Source organism: Sinocyclocheilus grahami, unplaced genomic scaffold (genome assembly GCF_001515645.1).
Source record: "Sinocyclocheilus grahami isolate Dianchi unplaced genomic scaffold, SAMN03320097.WGS_v1.1 scaffold337.1, whole genome shotgun sequence".
In the NCBI taxonomy this organism is placed as follows: Eukaryota; Metazoa; Chordata; class Actinopteri; order Cypriniformes; family Cyprinidae; genus Sinocyclocheilus; species Sinocyclocheilus grahami.
Window position 1 is genome coordinate 400,271 of NW_015505516.1, and position 20,210 is coordinate 420,480.

The window sequence follows — 20,210 nt, forward strand, 5'->3', positions numbered from 1 at the left end:
AGTGTCGGGTCTCGGGTCTGATCACCTGTCTCTTGTTGTCTCCGTGTTTGGGTGTTGTGCATGACTTGTTTTGACAGCTCGCCACGTGAGCATGTCAGCATGATCGTTGTCCCCGCCCTCCTTGTTTCACACCTGGTTCTGGTCATCTCATTAGCTTCCCCTTATAGCTCCTCGTGTTTCTCTGTATGTTGTCAGTTTGTTGTGATTATTCCCTTGCTCTGACTGTCCGTGTATGATCGCTCACCAGTTCTGTCTTGTCTCGTCCAGGCTCCAGTGCTCGTAGCAGTCTGTTTATGTGTCCCGCACCTCTCTGTGCGTTCAGGAACCGTGGGCTACCTCCGGCATCCGCATACCCCAGGACTCCGCGGTCTCGTTGTTGGGCTTCTCAGCCTCTCGCTCGGATTAGCGAGCTGCCCCTCCGGCTCCGTCTCCTCTGCCGCTGTTGCGGCTTGTTCCAGCCACTGCTCTCCCCCCCATCGGTGTGGTTGGGGTTTCCACGACCACACGAACTGTCCGCGAAGGCGCTTACTGCCCGCGGTGATAATCTCTGCACAATAAAGCACCTATTGAACCCGCACCTGAATCCTGGAAAATTGTGCACTGATGGTTTTCATTTTATTAATGAAGAACGTAGCAAAGTCGTTAGCTGTTAGAGTTGATGAAGGTGAGGGAGGACAAAGGAGGGAGGAAAATGTTTTAAAGAGCATGCGAGAGTTAGACGAATTGTTAATTTTATTATAATAGTATGTCCTTTTAGCAGTGGAGACATTAGCAGAGAAGGAATAGAGGATTACAATTACAATATTATTACAATAAAAGAAATATTATTTTCTATCTAAATAAATATATTAAAATAGAATTTATTTCTTGGAAGGCAAAGTTGAATTTTAGCAGCCATTACTCCAGTCTTCAGTGTCACATGATCAGAATTCATTCTAACATGCTGATTTCTTGTTATCAGTGTTAAAAACTGTTTTGCTGCTTAATATATTTGTGGAAATAGTGATATATTTACTCTAACTTTTGATCAATTTAATGTGTCCTTGCTGAATAAAATGATTAATTTCCTTTTCCTTTTTTTTTAATCTTACTGACCTCAAACTTTTGAACAGTAGTGTATGTGTATCCATTCTATATGTCCACCATTTTTACTTGATTTCTGCTTTCTTTGAAAGGAATGTTAGGAGTGAGGAAACAGATGGGAGGTAATTCAAGGGGTTTTGATTATTAATTGCAAAGTCGTTAGCTGTTAGAGTTGATGAAGGTGAGGGAGGACAAAGGAGGGAGGAAAATGTTTTAAAGAGCATGCGAGAGTTAGACGAATTGTTAATTTTATTATAATAGTATGTCCTTTTAGCAGTGGAGACATTAGCAGAGAAGGAATAGAGGATTACAATTACAATATTATTACAATAAAAGAAATATTATTTTCTATCTAAATAAATATATTAAAATAGAATTTATTTCTTGGAAGGCAAAGTTGAATTTTAGCAGCCATTACTCCAGTCTTCAGTGTCACATGATCAGAATTCATTCTAACATGCTGATTTCTTGTTATCAGTGTTAAAAACTGTTTTGCTGCTTAATATATTTGTGGAAATAGTGATATATTTACTCTAACTTTTGATCAATTTAATGTGTCCTTGCTGAATAAAATGATTAATTTCCTTTTCCTTTTTTTTAATCTTACTGACCTCAAACTTTTGAACAGTAGTGTATGTGTATCCATTCTACATGTCCACCATTTTTACTTGATTTCTGCTTTCTTTGAAAGGAATGTTAGGAGTGAGGAAACAGATGGGAGGTAATTCAAGGGGTTTTGATTATTAATTAGTTGTTTATTTTTTATAGCTAGTTTATAAACATGTAAATGCTGTTTAGTTTTTCAGCAGTAACTGCAAGAAATGATTATTCAACCACACAAGTAGTGACACTAGAATTAGCCTAACACTAAGGATCCAGCTGCTCTGTAGTTGTCCCTATAGGTACAGCACGTGTCTCTGTGAATGTGTGTGGGTGTGTACTTAATGTATTTAAGATAGTCTTCCACCATCCTGATCATTTGTATCTATTGTTGTGTGTGTGTGTAACAGGATTCAGACCTCCTTTGGACAGATTTCCATCAGAAACTTGTGGACCATGCGCTTATATCCATGGACACTTACCTGGGCCAGTTTCCTGACATCAAAGTACTAAGATCCCATGACGATGCTGTAGTTTAGCATATCATGCTGTGATTTTCTGTTTAATATCTGTATAATTCTTTTCAGTCCCGTATTGCAAAGCGTGACAGGAAGCTGGTGGACTATGACAGTGCACGACACAACTATGCTGCGGTGAACAAAGGCAAGAAAAAGGAGGGGATCAAGATCACCAAGGTAGAGCCCTTAGTTTTTTACAAGACTTTTGCCATTTAGTTTCTTGTAGTCATGTTGTGTTTTTATGTTTCTACAGTCCGTGCATATGGAGTTTCTTTTTTTCCCTCTTCTCTATGTAGCCAGCTTCCCTGCTGGAGAGGGCCGCCCCAGGCTGGGCTCAGGGGATCCTGTCTGCCCATAACGTGGCTCAAACCAGCCTCTCCAGGAGTCAGGTGAAACACTATAACTTAAAGGGATAGTTCACATGAAAATTAAAATACTGTCATTTACTCACCCTCAAGTTGTTACAAACCTGTATGAGTTTCTTTCTTCTGTTGAGCATAAAAGAAGATATTCTGAAAAATGTTAGTAACCAAACAGTTGACGGCAGCCATCGACTTCCATAGGATGAAAACAAGTACTGTGGAAGTCAATGGCTACTGTCAACTGTCTGGTTACCAACATTCTTCAAAATAACTTCCTTTAATTTTACTACTTTCCGAGCTATTCTGAGATACTAGCCATCATCTTGATCATTTTGCTCAGACAGGAGGGCAATATCGGCCAAAACAAATAAGTATCTTGTTATTACCTGGTTATTCCAGGCATTTTTGGGCCAAATAAATGACAAATCAAATATGGCAGGTGAAGCAGTTCATCATGTTTGATTAGCTGTGTTGAGGTAAATTTGTTTCAACAGCTAAAGTCTTGTGGGTGAATAAGATTATTGAACTCCATGTCATGTGATAATGTAATTTTTTTGTTTATAGGCAGAGGAAGAGCTGGAGAGGGCACAGAAAGTGTTTGAGGAGATTAATATAGATTTGCAGGAGGAACTGCCATCTCTGTGGAACAGGTCTGGATTTATCAGTTTAATTGCTAAAAGCAAGTACCTCAAGCAAAATTCAAAAGAACATATTTCACAGATTCAGTGCCATGAGCCTCTGTATTTGCCACTTTGTCAAATACAGTACCTGTACACCCTGAATCACGGAAATGATGTAGAAGCCTGACAATCTGATTGACTCTTGCCATTTTTGTGTGCAATATGCACCAGATGGGTCATAAATGGTCCATGGGTGTACCGTCTTAGACTGAGGCCTGTTGTCATCTTATGGAGGGCTAAGATTGTGAGAGGGCACAGAAAGTGTTTGAGGAGATTAATATAGATTTGCAGGAGGAACTGCCATCTCTGTGGAACAGGTCTGGATTTATCAGTTTAATTGCTAAAAGCAAGTACCTCAAGCAAAATTCAAAAGAACATATTTCACAGATTCAGTGCCATGAACCTCTGTATTTGCCACTTTGTCAAATACAGTACCTGTACACCCTGAATCACGGAAATGATGTAGAAGCCTGACAATCTGATTGACTCTTGCCATTTTTGTGTGCAATATGCGCCAGATGGGTCATAAATGGTCCATGGGTGTACCGTCTTAGACTGAAGCCTGTTGTCATCTTATGGAGGGCTAAGATTGTGTTTGCTCTCTTCCAGTCGTGTTGGCTTTTATGTGAATACATTCCAGAGTGTGGCTGGTCTGGAGGAGAAGTTTCACAGAGAAATGGGAAAAGTAAGGACACCAGCTCAGCACCATCAACTGACAGAACATTATGATTATGTTTTGTATATAAGTGTAATTTAATTACAAGTAAATAATCTGGTGAATGAGTAGTGTGTGTGTGTATAATATTGATGATTAATATAAGTATTATTAATATAATATTGACTGTAAAATATGAAGGAAAAACGTCTACATTTCAAAAGATGTTGATTTTCCATATAATATTTTTTCTTACAGATTAATCAGAATCTGAATGATACGCTGGAGAAATTAGAAAATCAAGATATGTCCAGGTTAGTATATGCAGCATACATACATAATGTTTACATTTATAAGTACTGAATTGTATTTATTGTATATTTTAACCATGCTGACTCATTTTTACCTATTTTGCCTCAAAATTGTGTGTAAATTGTGCATATGGCAATAATTAGTATTGGTACAATTACACTCTATACAGTTTATACAATTAAATAAATGAACAAACCAAAAACACCACTCTCACAGAAAAACAGGTAGCCAAGAGGTGAGGACATCAACAGCCCAGAAGAGGTAACGGTAGCCCTACAGTTCTGTGTGATTGAGTGTGTGTGGATCTTTGCATTCCGTATTGTGTGCCCTCAAGTGCTGCCCACCTAGACAAGGGTTTGTCTTGTGCAGTCCGTCTGCAGTCCTGAGAGTTCACTGCATGAGCAGAATGATTTTAAACAGGAAGCAACTGCGTCTGCATGAATACCTGTTAATTTTGGTACTATCCTAAGTGTAGTTACAGTATGTCAGTTCTGGCTTGGAAATCTCTCAGATAGGCTGTTGGTCACACTGGCCATCTAAGACTAGGGCTTGCAGAGTGTAACATCGGTGCTTGGATTGAGCCTAATCAAAGCATGACACACAGGGGCTCTTTATAGCCATGATACTGTATTTCATTATTAGTACTTTATGCTGCAGTGACAGAACACAAGATGCCAATCACACGTTGAGCCCAGGAGGACCGCCAGCCATACCCAAATCACCGTCCAAGGTATGCATTTAGAAATCACCACGGCATTGTACTTGCCATGTAAAATAACACAGCCCTGCATCTTGAGAAAAAATCTGAAATCTGGTGATTTGCAAAAAAGTAATTAATTTGACGCTGCTTAGTACAAATATACCAGCATATATTTATGTATCTGCTTTAATGCACTTAAAATAACTAAACAAATATCAAAATAACAATAGCAGTCAAAGGTCTTAAGTATAGGTGTTAATGGCAATTAAAACGAAGTATTCAATTAATTTAACTTACATTTGGCAAAGGAGTTGCATCAGGAAACATAAAATTATGTAAAATGATGTGCTTTAGCAAAACAGCACTATTTTTGGAATCAGCACCCCAAAATTAATAATTGCTGTGATTTCCCAGTATTACAGTGATTTCTATATGAAATATGAAACCCTATTTCATTTTTATGTGTTTCTAGCTAAAGCCTATGGTTCCTCCACCTCCTAAAGTTACTCCATCAAAGGATATGAAGCAGGAGAACATTATCAATCTGTTTGGTGAGGCTGCCACTCCAAACATCAGTGTCACTTCGCCAACACAGGTCAGCAGTACTTTCTTCTCTTGTAATCCTCGTCTTCGCGCTAATGATGCTACTAGTAAAGACACCAGCATTGGCTAAAATACGCAGTTTTCACAAGCTGAAATTTGAATAGTAGGATGTTGAATCTGAGTTGGAATGATGGGGGTTACTGAATTAAAATGCAATAAATGTTGTTGGTCTGAAGAACATGGCAACAGCAGGTCACTTATCAGGTGTTCTTTTAAAAGTTTCCATCTTCTAAGCCTGTTTGGTGTTTGGCTCCACTTTGAAGATTTTAGGGTAAATTGTAAAATTGGAAGTTCATTTGTTAAATATGAATGAAATACAGTATATTAAAATTAAATACTTTTCTATTGATGGAATAGAAATGTTGTAATAATTAACACAGGTAGTAATTAATACTGAAAAATAAAAATAACACTTCACATAGAATATACATTTCTTGGAATGTAAATCCATTTCATTTGACTTCCTTAAATTCAAATTACAATTCTTCTTTTTGGCCCCTTTTCAGAATTTGAAAGGCATTCATAATTCAATTCTGAATGACAACTAACCCTAAAATGGTTTGTGTGATAGTTATACATTATGCTCTTACAGATAATTTTTTTTTTACATTACATCAGTAATCATAAATAATATTTTAAGGCAGTACTTAGAAGACTGTTACCCTTGCAATATGCTAGAGTGAAACTGTTGTAATCAACTGTGAGAATTAAGGTATGGTCACATTTACCGTTGTTCTGCAAATTTTCATGGGTAAATTGCAGTCATTTCGATAAGAATCCATGTAATCTGGAATTTCACAAAGATTTGCCCACTCAAGTCAGTAAAGCAAATTTCCTGCTTATTAACCAACAGAAACCTTCTCGGTTTGAAAGTGACAATGGAGCTTTTTTCCTGTAAAACTTCACAGGAATTTTCTTTCTTTTTTTTTGTCAGTATGATGCTCCAGCCACTGCTAATCTGCTGGATATGGATCTGGACTCACTTCAGGCTGCCACCACACCAGCCGCACAGGTCTGTCAGAATTAGAGGAACTAAGTAAAGTTTTTTTGAGGTTTTATTAAACTTTCATTCAATTTAGCTTATAGCAGTGTTGTAGTACTCAGGTCCAGGCAAGACCAGACTCAGTTCTGAGTCCAAGGCCATATTTTCTATGTCTAGTCAAGACCAGCTCATTCAAGGATGAGTCTATGCCGAGTCTAAATGCTCCTGAGAATATGGTCAGGTGCTCAGCCTTGAGATGGACTTGAGTCCGAGTCTGGTCTCGTCCAAACTTGAGGACTACAACACTTATAGTATGTTTAATTTATGCATTATAACATATTCAATGTGTGCATGCAATGGAACATCAAATTGACAAATCTGCTTTGTCTAGTCATTAATTTAGCTTTGTTTTTATGCATTTTGACAGACTTGGGATTCATGGGAGGTGAGTGTGCTTTTATGTTTGCCCATAGTTGTAGTGTATATCAGCATACATAACCTTTCCTTTTAATTCAAACAGATTCCTACACTATTTTGAAGAATTTAGCTAATAATATTCAATATATGCAATGGTTAGGGAAATCAGTCAGCCCTTGTCAAACAGTTGCAAAAAAGCTATTCCATTAAATTTCCTTTCACTGCAAAGCTTTCCAGCATAAAGATTGTAAATGTCTGTCTGTCCCGCTTTAGTAACTGTCCGCGATACTAATGTTGCATGTCCCACATCATTCCATAGAGGCTATATGACCTCCAGTATTGTGTGTTCAGCTGCAGAAATGCTCATCTGTGTTTTACGCTCTCTCTGGCTCCTCATTCTTTCTCCACACTGAATGATCCCTGCTCATGCTTTTCCCCTGCTCCTACATGTGCCCTTCCCCACCGTTCCCCTCACCGCCATACCCACCCTCCTCCCTGCCACATGTAGCAAACAGAGAAGGAAGCTGAGGTGCCTCAGACATGGGACGATGATGGTACCCAGCCTGTGCACTCTGGCTGGGGCGATGATGGTAACCAGGCTACCTGGGATGATGATGGTAGCCAACCTGTGTGTGCTCCGGCCGCATACTCCACCTGGGATGATGATGGCTCTCAGCCTGTGCAGGGGAATGACAATGATTCTACCCAGCAGGCCCAAGGGTGGGACGATGATGGGGCTCAGGTACAAATCTCACAGAGCAAGCTGACAGGAGCTGAGCTGTGCTATGTTGAGGACGCGCTCCTGTAGGAACCTGTGGATGGATGCGAAAAGTTGCTTAGCATGGCAATAGGGAGAATGCCGGTAGCAGTGCTAATAGCAGTAGTAGAAGTAGTAGTAGTTGTTGTAGTAGTAGTAACAGCTACAGCTGGGCTTGCTATGTTATGAGGATAGCTGTGTAATATGCATCTTTTTGTTCTCTCTTTCAATTCTTGGCTCTCTCTTGGTATTTCTATCTCTTATTCCTCAATCTGTATTGGCTCTCTCCTTCTTTATCTCCCGGTCTTTCCCTTTTGCAGGCCACAGAAAAGGTAGCTGTTACAGAAGAGGCAGTAGCTGAAACCGTAAATGAAGTAAGTGATGAGTAAGTAAATAAAATAAGGCATAGCATAAGATCCAAAAGTGTCAAATCTGATCATCAAACCCAAGGCAACAGCATAAAGAACAAACAGGAAGTCTATAGGTGACTCAAACCTTGCATGAACATACACTACTAATATTCAAAAATATTTTATTTTATTATTTTTTAAAGAGATAAATAAATTTTTGTTCAGCAAGGATGCATTAAACTGATCAAAAGTGACAGTTAAGACATTAATAATGTTACAAAATGTTTCTATTTAAAAAAATAATCTTGTTTCCCACAAAAATTTTCCAATATTAAAGGGGTCTAATTATGCTCTTTTACAAAGTCTTAATTTTGTTTTGGGGGTGTACTAGAACATGCATCTCATGCTTGGTGTTTCGAAAAACGCATTATTTTTCACATAATTTACATTATTAAAATACCTTTCTACTCAGCCTGACACAAATGGCTCGATTAGTTCCGGCTTTGATGAAGGTCCGCCTTCCGAAAAACAAAATGTGTTGTGATTGGTTAGCTGTCCCAGTGTGTTGTGATTGGCGAACAGCTTAGACGGTGTTTCAGTACTGCCCCGCCCCTTGCTCCGTCTTTCAACAAAAGGTACTGTACTCCCTCGTGTTGTGGAAGCTGTCCTCAGTAAAATGCACAGCACACATTAGCAAATTGGGGTTATAATGCTCAGGAACAGAGTTAAAAAATAAACTGCAACCACTGTTTCCTGACATCATCTGCTTTCGGAAGCCCAAACTCGCGCCACGCCTTTAAAGGTGTCATATGATGCGATTTCAAGTTTTCCTTTCTCTTTGGAGTGTTACAAGCTGATTGTGCATAGATAAGATCGCTGAAGTTGCAAAGACTAAAGTCTCAAAACCAAAGAGATATTCTTTATCAAAGTTAAGACTCTGCCATGCCCCCCTAAAACGGCTCGTTCTAACACGCCCCCACATATCTACCTCACTATGTGGAAATATTTGCATAATGCCGCCCAAATGTGCACGCAAAGAAAGAAGGCGTGGTTTCAGTAACCGCAGTTAGTGTTGAAGCAGCCATGTCAGGGAGACGCTGTGTGTTTCTAGGCGAAAGCAAAAGCACTTTATTTGGCCTTCCGAAAGTAGATGCATTTAGGAATCTTTAAGATTACTTACAACAGAACAGCAATGCATTTTATGGACGACCGTTTCGTGAACCTAGGAGAGGAGGTAATTCTGACTTTGCTATGACAATCTAGCGCTTTTGAATTAGCTACTGTTTTGTTATTAGTTTAAGTATTTGCTATTGACTGTTCAAATGCAGAGTTTTGCGCATCGTGTGTGTGTGTGTGTGTGTGTGAGAGAGAGAGAGAGAGAGAGAGGGGGGGGGTCACATCACTGTGGAGTCAGCTGTCTTAACCGTGGCTTGTGTGCTGCAAACACATACCAGCTTCATCACGGGGTCTGTCACGTGACTCTGTTCCCCTTTCTGGTTCTGTCTTTACATTTATTTTGAAAGATGAAGCTCGCGATTATGGTAAGGGACGTTATATTTCTGACTAGTGCTTGCAGTGTTCGGCCAATCACAATGCACTGGGTCAGCTGGCCAATCAGAGCAGACTGCGCTTGTCGGAAGGAGGGACTTTGTAGAAAACTAAGCGTTTGAGAGAGGCGGGGCATAGAGGACCTACAATAATGTACAGTATTTGAAAAATAATGTGTTTTTTGAACATTAAAGCATGTCAACATATTCTGTTACACCAAATACACAAAATAATGATCTTTAAAAAAGCATCATATGATCCCTTTAAAATTCAAATACTTTATTTTCTATGAGTGTAGGCACAAAAATTTGGCCGAGAAATTGATGCTACAGCACAGCAGCTCTTCTTCATTTTCTCTGATGCACTAACTCTGCAGCAGCACTTCTTCTTCGTCGTCTCGTCTGATGCACTCACTCAACCAAGCGTTCTAACCACAACCTCGCCCTCCCCACCCCCCAACATTTCCAATTTCTGTAGGCGGGAATTATTTTTAATGATATTCTAATGAGCCGCTTTGTGATATCACAAAGCCCGGAAAACAAACGCTGTAGTCCAAACGAGCCATTCGTTGTAGTTCTTTAAAAGGAATAATATATGAAATATCTCCCTTTGGAGTGGACTTTGAGATTTGTAACTTTCTAGATCTTTTTAATGCCCAAACATACACACTACACACTGACTAAAATTAAAAAAGTGAAAAAGCATAATAAGACCCCTTTAAGCAGCACAACTCTTGTCAACATTGATAATAATAAGAAATTATTCTTGAGCAGCAAATCAGCATATTAGACTGATTTCTGAAGGATCATGTGCCAATGAAAACTGGAGCTGAAAATTCATCTTTGTCATTGCAGAAAAAGATGACATTTATTAAAATATATTCATATAAAAAACAGTTCTTTTAAATTGCAATATTTCACAACATTACTGTTTTTATAGTATTTTTTTTAAATCAAATAAATGCAGCCTTGGTGAGCCTTGTATACAAAACAAAATGTATGGTAGTATATGCTAATAAGTGAGTTAGAATTCCCTCTGGTGGACTGAAGGAGCAGCTGCAGCATTAGCTTGTCAGGCACCAAGTGGAGCACCTTTCATGTTTTGATGCTAATTATTAATATAATACATTCAAAAGTATAAAGTTTATGTCTGCTGTTGTATTTACATTCATTGTTTATTCCAGACTGCACAGGCGACCACTGAGAGCACAGAGAGTGTAGAGATGCCAGAATCCTTTCTGTTCAAAGTGAGTGCAAAATTATGTTTCAGTTTAACTTACATTGGCCTTTTAATTAGAATTTGAAGCAGAAGAAGTGAGACATGTATTTGTGTGAATAAAGGTGAAAGCAATGCACGACTACAATGCCAATGACTCTGATGAGTTGGAGTTGAAGGCCGGAGATGTGGTGCTGGTTGTAAGCTATGAAAACCCAGACGAGGAGGTTAGTATCGTCGTTTTGACCAGTTCTTACACAAGAGATCTTGGTGTTTGGATCACCTAACTGTGTTTCTGTGCTTACAGGATGAAGGGTGGTTAGTGGGAGTCAAAGAGTCCGACTGGATTCAGCATAAAGATCAAGGGAAAAAAGGAGTCTTTCCTGAAAACTTCACCCAGAGGATGTGAGAGCCTGTGATCCGCTTGACCTGTTGTTAATCCTTCTATATAACTCCTCATTGCTTCCCTTCAAAATGCAAACAAAAAAACTGTACTACGACACCAACAAATGCACAGCCACAGGCAATCTGCTGGTTATGTTTGTGGAAGTTGTTGACAGGTTAGTCTTTGCGTTGTTGTCACCATGTCTCATATTTGTCACGGTGCAAATATAAGACACCGTGAATAAGTGGTATTCTGTTAACTAGTTTTGCCTTTTTTAATAGATGGAGTAACATACCCAAAGTAAGTCCTTGCTGCAAATGCTTTTAGACTAGACTTTCTTAACCATGTCCCATTTTGTGTGGAAATGTTTTAAAGTCATATCCCAGATGAGCTAACAAACTGGTGAGAAAACAGTCTCTGTAGTCTAATACTGAGCAAGCACTATTTGAGCTGCATGATATATATATATATAGTAATGTCACAGGTGGAAGCAAACAGTATTTCTTTTTAAATGGTGATTAATATTCCTCTCGAGACTGGAATGCACTACATAACTTTTCAAATCTAAACCGATTAAAAAAAAAACACTAGACATCGTACACTTGCCATCTTTGTGACTGATGGTCACAAACTACAAACGACTTTAAAGTTGCTCCGAACACAACAAACTTACTGTTTCTAGGAGATGTGTGACAAATAAAAGCAATATGTGTTCTTAAACCTACATGGTTAATATCGTCTGATTGGATGGAATCACAGGCTGATTTTCTGTGAAATCTGTCAACTCCAACTGCCCAAAATCTGCAGACTGGATCTGACTTTCAGCAACTAGCGCCGACTCCTCCAGACTGTAAATTAGGGCAAAAATCTGTACAAAAGTCATGTAGTGAATTCCAGCCTTCAGTTACATAGTCCTACAATATGACAGCTGAACACTCCTCGATGGAAACTGAGTTTGACTGCTCAGAGTCAAAGATCGACCAGCTCCATTTCTGCATGTTTAAATCAGAAACAAACTCAAAAGTTAAAATAAAACAGACTAATATAGTTAAAGGAGTATTTAATCATTCTCATTAACAAACAAAAAACATATGCACTCATTCCATATGCAGTTAATGGTGACACTAATGAGGCTGACGTATTTAACCCCAGACTCTTGCTCAGGTTATATTTACATGAACCTGTGTGCTGTCTTTCACCCTTAGCTTTACCTTATACATAATATTACTGATTTTTTCTTTTTTCTTTTTTGATGAAGCCATTTCAGAAATTGATGTGATTAATATTGTACTTCACTGTGCAAACAGAGTCATATACACACAATTTGTCTCAGTCATTTAGTAAAACACGGTTTAGTGTATTCAGTGAAGGAGATTTTCTGTCCGTCTTAACATGAAATGCAATAATCTCTGCACAGATTTTTATTTCTTTATGAATTGTATTCATAGGCACGTCGGAGATATTGGATATGGGTAGTTTGTGATTTGAAAGTGGATATTAAAGCAGCACTATGTAACTTTTGGCGCTCTAGCGGTTAATAAACAGAACTGCACACATCCCGCGGAAGAACATTCCAACCGGAGCTACTTCTCTAAGTTTATGTCTATGGCAATTCACGCAGGTATGTGTTACTCCGCAGCGGTGACGACCCGACCAGGCTGCAATAGTCCAAATATATGTACTTATTATAAGTGTACCGTAGTGATTCGGAATAAGACAAAAACGCTGTTTAGAAGATGAATTCATGATGTACTCGCTCATTATATACATTTTGCAAATTTTGAACACAGAAAACGTTACATAGTGCTGCTTTAATGCTCACTTGTGTGGGTTTTAATACAGTGCAACATTCAAAAGTGACTCAGAATATGCATAATATGAATTCAGTCCTCTTACACTGCAATTATAGTTTTATTTTTGTACATTGTGAGACAAATGAGAGTTAAAATGATTCTATGTGCCATGAACACTGGCTTTTAACTGGGGTCTTCTCAGTGTTGTATACTCTGGTCTTTTCATGTTTGGATCAGAAAGTACCATCCATCTCAGAGCAAGAGCAGGTTTAGTGAGGATATGAACTTTTATAAGGGACTGAACTCAAGTTGGTATGGCAGAGATGTTGATTCTCCAGTCATCTGTTGTGCTGAATGAGAACTTGTTTGCTTTTTGTTTGGTTTGCTTGCTACCCCCTGATCTCTGGCTAACTGGACGTGTCAGGTGACCCAAGCTTTGAGGGAGTTCTTGCCACACTTCACCAGTTTTGAAGCACGTTTGCGTGCTTGGTTTTTATATCCAGTACTGAGAAATCAATCTGATCTGTATAGAGACTGCCAATGCATCTTTAATGACCTCTCACGCAAGCTCTTAATTAAATCGAAAGTCCTTGTTGGTGGACAAACACTTCCTCTTCATGTATTTGAGCGCAGTTACGATATTTGCTAGTGTTGTGTTGTTGTTGCATTTGTGGCTGTGATCATTGTGTAGTTTTGTTGCGTTTCGTCACTAAAGATACAAATTCTCTGAGCATATCTATATCTGTAATTAGTGTGAATGTGAAAGGGGCATACTTAAATCCATGAGCAGTGTGTCTGTGTGTAGTGACTTGATGCTTTCTTGCCGAGGTGGCCTGGGAAACCAGGGTCACTTTGCGCCACTATAAGCCATGAGTAGTCATTCTGCAGTCCTGTATCCTGCTGACTCACCAATGCTAATAAACATGGATGTGATCCTGGCATATTTCATCTTTTGTGTGCACAAATTGTCCAAATTCGAAAAATAAAAAATCAAACCTTAATTTTGTTTCAGTAAACTCAATTTAAAAAATTGAGCTTTTTAAAGTATTTATTACAGAAATAAGAATATACTCGTGCAAACTGATTGTAATTGAAACAGTTCAGTGAAACAGTGTGATTGTGTTTAGTTAAATTAAAACATATTATAGATTCAATTAATATAAAATGCAATTAGATAAAAATTAGATAGCTTTTATGACCCATTTTAGTAGGACTTCAGTATCTTACCCTGTTGCTTTCCATGTAAGCTGATATAGTTGTACTAAAGCATCTATAGGGTTAAGTCCAATGTTTCCTCTGTTTAGTTTGCCATTGATCCTGGCTCCATCTTTGGACTTTCTAATCCCTGTCTTGGCTCTGCTTTCTGCTCAGTCAGGTGAGAATGGCAGAATTAAAATGAAGCCAAAGACTATCTAAATACCTACCCAATTAAACATACTAACAAACCCAATGAAACCCATCTACAGAAAAAAGAAATGTCATTGGTGCTGATTGTATTGTGTGTTAGGGACTGCTGTGGCCTGCAGGGGGCAGTGCACTGAAGCAGAGGAGCCTGTGGCCCCAGCACACCCAATAAGAGAGGTAGAGCACAGTGCTGTCCATGGTGCTGAACATTCAGACCACCCTCCATTGTCACATTGTTCTACAGTAGCCGTAGTAACAGCAGATCCCACTTTCCAAAAAGAAGTAGGCAGATTTAGTTATTTATTTTATTTATTTATTTATTACAGCTAACTAAAACCATTTAAACAGTTCTGCTACTTGAAATAAAATAAATGCTTACTGAAATAAAATATCTATCTACGTATGTACGTATTTAAGGGTTTTTAAAGGTAAATAAAAAATTTGCTTCTTGAAATAAAATAAATTTCAACTGAAATAAAAATAATTAAACTATATGTCAGCTAGTTGCCAAGGCAACATTTCCAATTTTCATTGAAAAACCAAAATAACTAAAACTAAATAAACAAATGAATAAAATGTATCAAAAACTATATACAAAAGAAATAATAAAAATGACAAAACACACAACAAAATTGTTACAACTTTAACTACAATTAAGGTGGAAATAAAATATAAGAATGTAATTAAATTCAAAATATTAACAAAAAAATATAATAGTATATAAATGATACTAAATTAATAGAAATGCTTATTGGGCACCAAATGAGCATATTAGAGTGATTTCTGAAGGATCATGTGACTTTGAAGACTGAAGTAATGATGCTGAAAATTCAGCTTCCCGTCACTGGAATAAATTATATTTAAAAAAATGTATTTAAACAAAACAGTTATTGTAAAAGTATTTGTAATAATATTCCACGGTATTACTGTTTTAAATAAAATCTAATTAAAAATATCACCAAAAACTGTAATATATCAATGATTGATTGATTGATTGATTGATTTTGTACTTGCTGATGTCTTTGTAAATGGCTATATTTATAGAGCATCATGCACTAAATGGCTTAGGATCACACAGTAACTTGTGAACACAGAAACATGTGCCTCTAAGAGACTAATTGAAATAAGATGCTTGAATCGGTATGAAATATTAAACATGTTTGATATCCTCCAGCTAGATGGAATCAAAGTTTAAAGCTAAACAATCGGAGTCAGTGCCTATCATACACTACATGATTTTCTGTGAAATCTGCAGTCTGTCTCTGACTTTCAGAAACTTTCACTAAAGAAACATAAAAGTATAGTGTATTCCAGACATTATTTTGATTTTGAGAGCCATTTCTGCAAGTGTTTCTTCACTTTTTAATGTTGTGTGACTTTCCACAAAAAAGAAAAGACATTTACTTTCACTTCCAAAACTAGTCTAACACAGACACCTTCAGTCATGCTTTATGGGATTTCCTGTGTTGCATTGGTAGTTGAGCTCTTTTACAGCTTTTAACCTGCAGTACATTAGATCAGTGTTTTGCCTGTAAGAAGATCATATCATTGATCTGGGCAAAGTTTCCCAATGAAGATATGCCTTGTGTTACAGTGATCTTTGGCTAAAATGTTCTTAATTTAATATGAGGTTGAATGTTGTCAAAGGTTATGGGAAACAGGTTAAAGCAATTTATGAGTGATCGTAAGCTCGTATTGGAATCTTGCTTTTGGGAAATCCTTATTGGTTTTTCTCTGCTGTGTGGAACTAGACAGTGCCTGACTGTCTAGTTATTATTCTCATCCATCTGTGTGCGTCTGTGTAAATGTTTTGATGCGGGAGTGTTTGTGTGCAGCTTAAAATATATGAATGACATTATCCAATGTTGGTGTATTTTTTTTACAGCATTTATTAATGTTAATTTATAAATATAAATGCTAAAATGTATCAGTAACAGTAACAGTGACAGTAAAGACATTTATAATGTTACCCAAAATTTCTATTTCAAATAAATGCAGAACAAAAAAAAACAAAAAAACGTATCACAGAAATATGAAAGTGTTGGGGGGTAACGCATTACAAGTAACGCGAGTTTTGTAATCAGATTAGTTTTTCACGTAACTAGTAAAGTAATTATTTTAAGAACATGTGAGAATAAAATCTGTTCTCAGATTTTTTGAAGCTCAAATCTGATTGGACGGCCCGTTTCATTGTGGAGCGATGGGGAAAAAATCGACACACAGGACGAAAAAAAACTCGCACCGCGAATGATCGCGCCTGGTGTTCGCTTTCAGTGTGAAAAGCCCTTAACACTACTTTTTAATTTGCTTTTAATTTGAGTTACTGTTTCAAATAAGTAACACCAGTTTTATTGCATTACTTTTAGAAGTAACTTTCCACAACACTGAAATATTAAACAACACAACAGTTTTCAAGATTGATAATAATAATAAAAATTTCTCAAGCAGCTGAAAAATTCAGCTTTGTCATATCAGTAAAATATATACAACAGATAAAATATATTACAATAGAATACAGTTATTTTAAATTGTAATAATATTTCACTATATTACTGTCTTTATTGTATTTTATATCAAATAAATGCACCCCTTGTGAGCATAGGAGACTTTTAAAAAACATTAAAAAAATCTTACCAACCACAAACGATTACATATATATCGCATAGATTTAAAATGAGGCAAATGTGGCATCTGCAAATACGTGATGACCTTTTTTTAGAACTACTATTTTTCAATTTTTGCAATTCATTTGAACCATCTGGTCTTTTTGTATATGGTGCAATGACATTTATGCACTAAAGGGTCCATATACTGTTGAGTCACTGTATGTAAGGTCCCTTTTTAGGTCCACACCCTATAACAGATAAATTGTCCCTGCTCTTTGTGCCCGTTCTGTGTAGGTACTTCTGTCTGTGATGGTGACGTGTGGTGTTTGTGCTGCATTGGTGCACTGGGGACATGTCCCTTTGAACTCTGTGACCCACATGCTCTTGACAAAGAGAAACGCCACCTTCATTCAGTCCAGGAACGGTCCACACTCACCTGACTTTGTCTTTCCTAATGACTCTGTACCCTGGCTGGACTTCCCCCTTCCTAGTAACGTGAAAGTTCTGTTTTTAATTTTAGTAGCCTTCTAGCAGTGTGCACGAAATGTTATTTTTTTTTATCTTTATGTTTCTTGTGTACTTTCAGCGCCAGCACTCCCCCTGCTGTCTGGAAAAAGCATTGCAGCAGGAGTGGCAGGAGGCCTGTCTAGCAGCATTAGCTCTCTGGCTGTGTACGTGGTGGCAGCTCGGCTCCTGAAGGCTCCTGTGCCCCCAGCACATGCCTGTAACAGGGGCCTGTGTGTGGATGGTCTAGGAAGTGTGCTCTCTGGCCTGATGGGGGCGCCAGTAGGACTGTGCAGCAGTGTGCCTAATGCATGTGTTATTGGGCTCAGCCAGGTAAGAGAGTATATTGATGCTTTCACAAAAGTAGTATGATTGTTAGGTTTGCCTAGGATTAACTTTGCTCTTTCTCTCAGTCTGGGTCCCGGAGCACAGTGCAGCTCGCTGGGGTGTTGTTGTTAATTCTGGGTGTGTCTCCTCAATTAGCTCAGATGCTCTTCTCAGTCCCTCTGGCCATCCATGGTGATCATCATTTTATATTTTTATCTCTCTTAATTTTATGATACACTAGATCAGGGGTAGGCAAGTTCGGTCCTATAGAGCCGCAGTCCTGCAGAGTTCAGCTCCAACCCTGAAAAAAAACTCACCTGCCTATAGCCTTAGTAATCCTGAAGACATTGATTAGCTTGTTCAGGTGTGTTTGATTAGGGTTGGAGCTGAACTCTGCAGGACTGCAGCTCTCTAGGACCGAACTCGCCTACCCCTGCACTAGATGGACAAAAGTTTGGAATGATTCAGATTTTTTTATTGAAAGAAGTCTGTTATGCTCACCAAGTTATGGTTTCAGCCCAATTGTCTTGTTAGGACTATGGCGTTATACTCATAGTCTAAATGTTTGCGCTTGCTCTTGTTCTCTCAGGTGCTGTGCTCGGCGTGACCTACACACTTGCCGTGGCAACAGGCATAACTTACTTCCAACATGCAGATGTTGACTCTGGACGCAACATTTTCAACATCGGCTTCACAGTGTTCATGTCATTAGCACTGCCAAGCTGGTTCAGACTTCACTCTAGTTTTATACAAACAGGTATGGTGTAATGCAACCGCTTCATTAAAGGACATTATATATATCATTTGGACATGAGTCTGTTTCATTGTATGAATTTTCATCTCTTTGTGTTCAGGTGTACACAGTGTTGATGTTTTTCTCCAGTCTCTTTTAACCTTACCCGTTTTCTTTGTGGGGGTTTTGGCTTTTCTTCTAGAGCACACTGTTTCAGGTAAAACAACACAGAAGTACACTACCATTCAAAAGTTTGTGGTCTGAAAGATTGTTTTAAAAGAAAGAATCATATAATTCTCACCAAGACTGCATTTATTTACAGTATTCGATCAAAAATACAGTAAAAACAGTAATATTGTGAAAATTATTATTACAATTTAAAATGACTGTTTTCTATTTTAATATATTTTAACATTTAATTTATTCCTGTAATGCAAAGCTGAATTTTCAGCATCATTACTGCAGTCTTCAGTGTCACATGATCCTTCAGAAATCATTCTAATATGCTGATTTGATGCTCAAGACACATTTCTTGTTATTATCAATGTTGAAAACCGTTGTGCTGCTTCATATTTTAGTGGAAACTGTGATCGTTTTTTATTTCAGGATTTTTGATGAATTGATTTATTTGAAATGGAAGTCGTTTGCAATATCATAAATGTATTTACTGTCATTTACGGAGTTTTTACCTAAAATAAAGCACTAAATTAATGTCAGTGATTTTTGGTATTTAGGGACTTTGCCTGAGAGGGGTCTTGTGCGACATGATTGCACAAAGAAGATTCTGTCTCTCGCTGACCAGCAGCAGGGTTACAGCCATAGTCCAAACGCGGTGTATGACCCACCTCCACTTGTGATGAAAGTGCTGGACCTGAGCGGCTTGAGAACTGTCCCATTCTGTGCCTGCAGAAGCCCACCTGTTGAAGAGGTGGTAGTGACAGAGATGTCTAGCCTATTACCTGACAAGGATGCTGGTGTTAGCAGTGGCTGAATTTCAAGTTCAGTCCAACTTTTATTTTAGTTTTTTTTTTTATTTAACTTCTGGTTTGCTTTTTATAAATTGTATTATGTTTACGAGTGGTACAGTTTTGTATTAATTCAGTTTTTCTCAACCTTTTTGACTCGAGGACCCCTCAAAATTAGTCATTTTTTTTAAAGTTATTTATTAGATCATTTAAGTTAAGTTAGATTGTTTTATTTTATTAATAATATTACTATTATTAATAATTTATTAATAGTAATATATTAATTTGAGGCCCCCTCGTGGTTCCCAGCCCCCGTTGAGTTTCGGAGGTGAAATCCCATTCATTTTATCTATAGGGAAATTGATTTTTAAGATAATTTTGAAGATTTTTAAGACCTGTTTTGAGCTCCAAGGTTCTTGATCGGTGGTAAATGCTTTTCTTAGAATTTGTAGTGGAAAAACTACATTACCCGTGATACCTTGCAGAAAATTCCACCAATGAGAGAGCAAGTGAGCAAATTTGGCAAAAGAGCTTGCAGTGAAGGTCCACTGCATGAATCATCACAAATAACATACTCCACCATACCTACACTTAAAATAGCTAAATATTTTAATATATATGAATATTTTCAATACATTTAAAATATATTGTTTTTATAGCTATGATTAAAATTTTAAATGAATTCGTTTTGTTTTACCAGCGTTTTTAATT

At 37.7% G+C, this 20,210-nt stretch overlaps 2 protein-coding genes across 2 annotated transcripts; both read left to right on the plus strand.

Moving 5' to 3' along the window:
* The first annotated feature begins 621 nt into the window (after window positions 1–621).
* On the plus strand, window positions 622–12,725 carry LOC107602873 (myc box-dependent-interacting protein 1-like). The gene is made up of 18 exons (XM_016295484.1): window positions 622–664; window positions 1,192–1,205; window positions 2,094–2,189; window positions 2,271–2,378; window positions 2,498–2,590; window positions 3,128–3,213; window positions 3,853–3,928; window positions 4,157–4,212; window positions 4,427–4,471; window positions 4,868–4,940; window positions 5,383–5,505; window positions 6,448–6,525; window positions 6,923–6,940; window positions 7,421–7,654; window positions 7,990–8,043; window positions 10,751–10,813; window positions 10,908–11,009; window positions 11,090–12,725. The coding sequence occupies exons 1-18, from the start codon at window positions 622–624 to the stop codon at window positions 11,189–11,191; spliced, it is 1,464 nt and encodes a 487-aa protein (XP_016150970.1). The 3' UTR covers window positions 11,192–12,725.
* LOC107602874 (solute carrier family 23 member 3-like) lies at window positions 11,257–19,525 on the plus strand. Its single transcript, XM_016295485.1, has 9 exons — window positions 11,257–11,342; window positions 14,265–14,335; window positions 14,468–14,541; window positions 17,265–17,460; window positions 17,557–17,807; window positions 17,888–17,993; window positions 18,391–18,558; window positions 18,656–18,751; window positions 19,269–19,525. The coding sequence occupies exons 1-9, from the start codon at window positions 11,257–11,259 to the stop codon at window positions 19,523–19,525; spliced, it is 1,305 nt and encodes a 434-aa protein (XP_016150971.1).
* Window positions 19,526–20,210: the final 685 nt, after the last annotated feature.

What these genes read in the sequence shown, in the direction of transcription:
- LOC107602873 (XM_016295484.1), top strand. Translation starts at nt 622, where the DNA reads ATGAAGAACGTAGCAAAGTCGTTAGCTGTTAGAGTTGATGAAG. An exon ending in CTGCCATCTCTGTGGAACAG is followed by an intron (nt 3,214 to 3,852) that starts GTCTGGATTTAT and finishes GCTCTCTTCCAG; the next exon opens with TCGTGTTGGCTTTTATGTGA. An exon ending in GTGTCACTTCGCCAACACAG is followed by an intron (nt 5,506 to 6,447) that starts GTCAGCAGTACT and finishes TTTTTTTGTCAG; the next exon opens with TATGATGCTCCAGCCACTGC.
- LOC107602874 (XM_016295485.1), top strand. Translation starts at nt 11,257, where the DNA reads ATGCAAACAAAAAAACTGTACTACGACACCAACAAATGCACAGCCACA. An exon ending in CAGCACACCCAATAAGAGAG is followed by an intron (nt 14,542 to 17,264) that starts GTAGAGCACAGT and finishes CGTTCTGTGTAG; the next exon opens with GTACTTCTGTCTGTGATGGT. An exon ending in GCTGGACTTCCCCCTTCCTA is followed by an intron (nt 17,461 to 17,556) that starts GTAACGTGAAAG and finishes GTGTACTTTCAG; the next exon opens with CGCCAGCACTCCCCCTGCTG.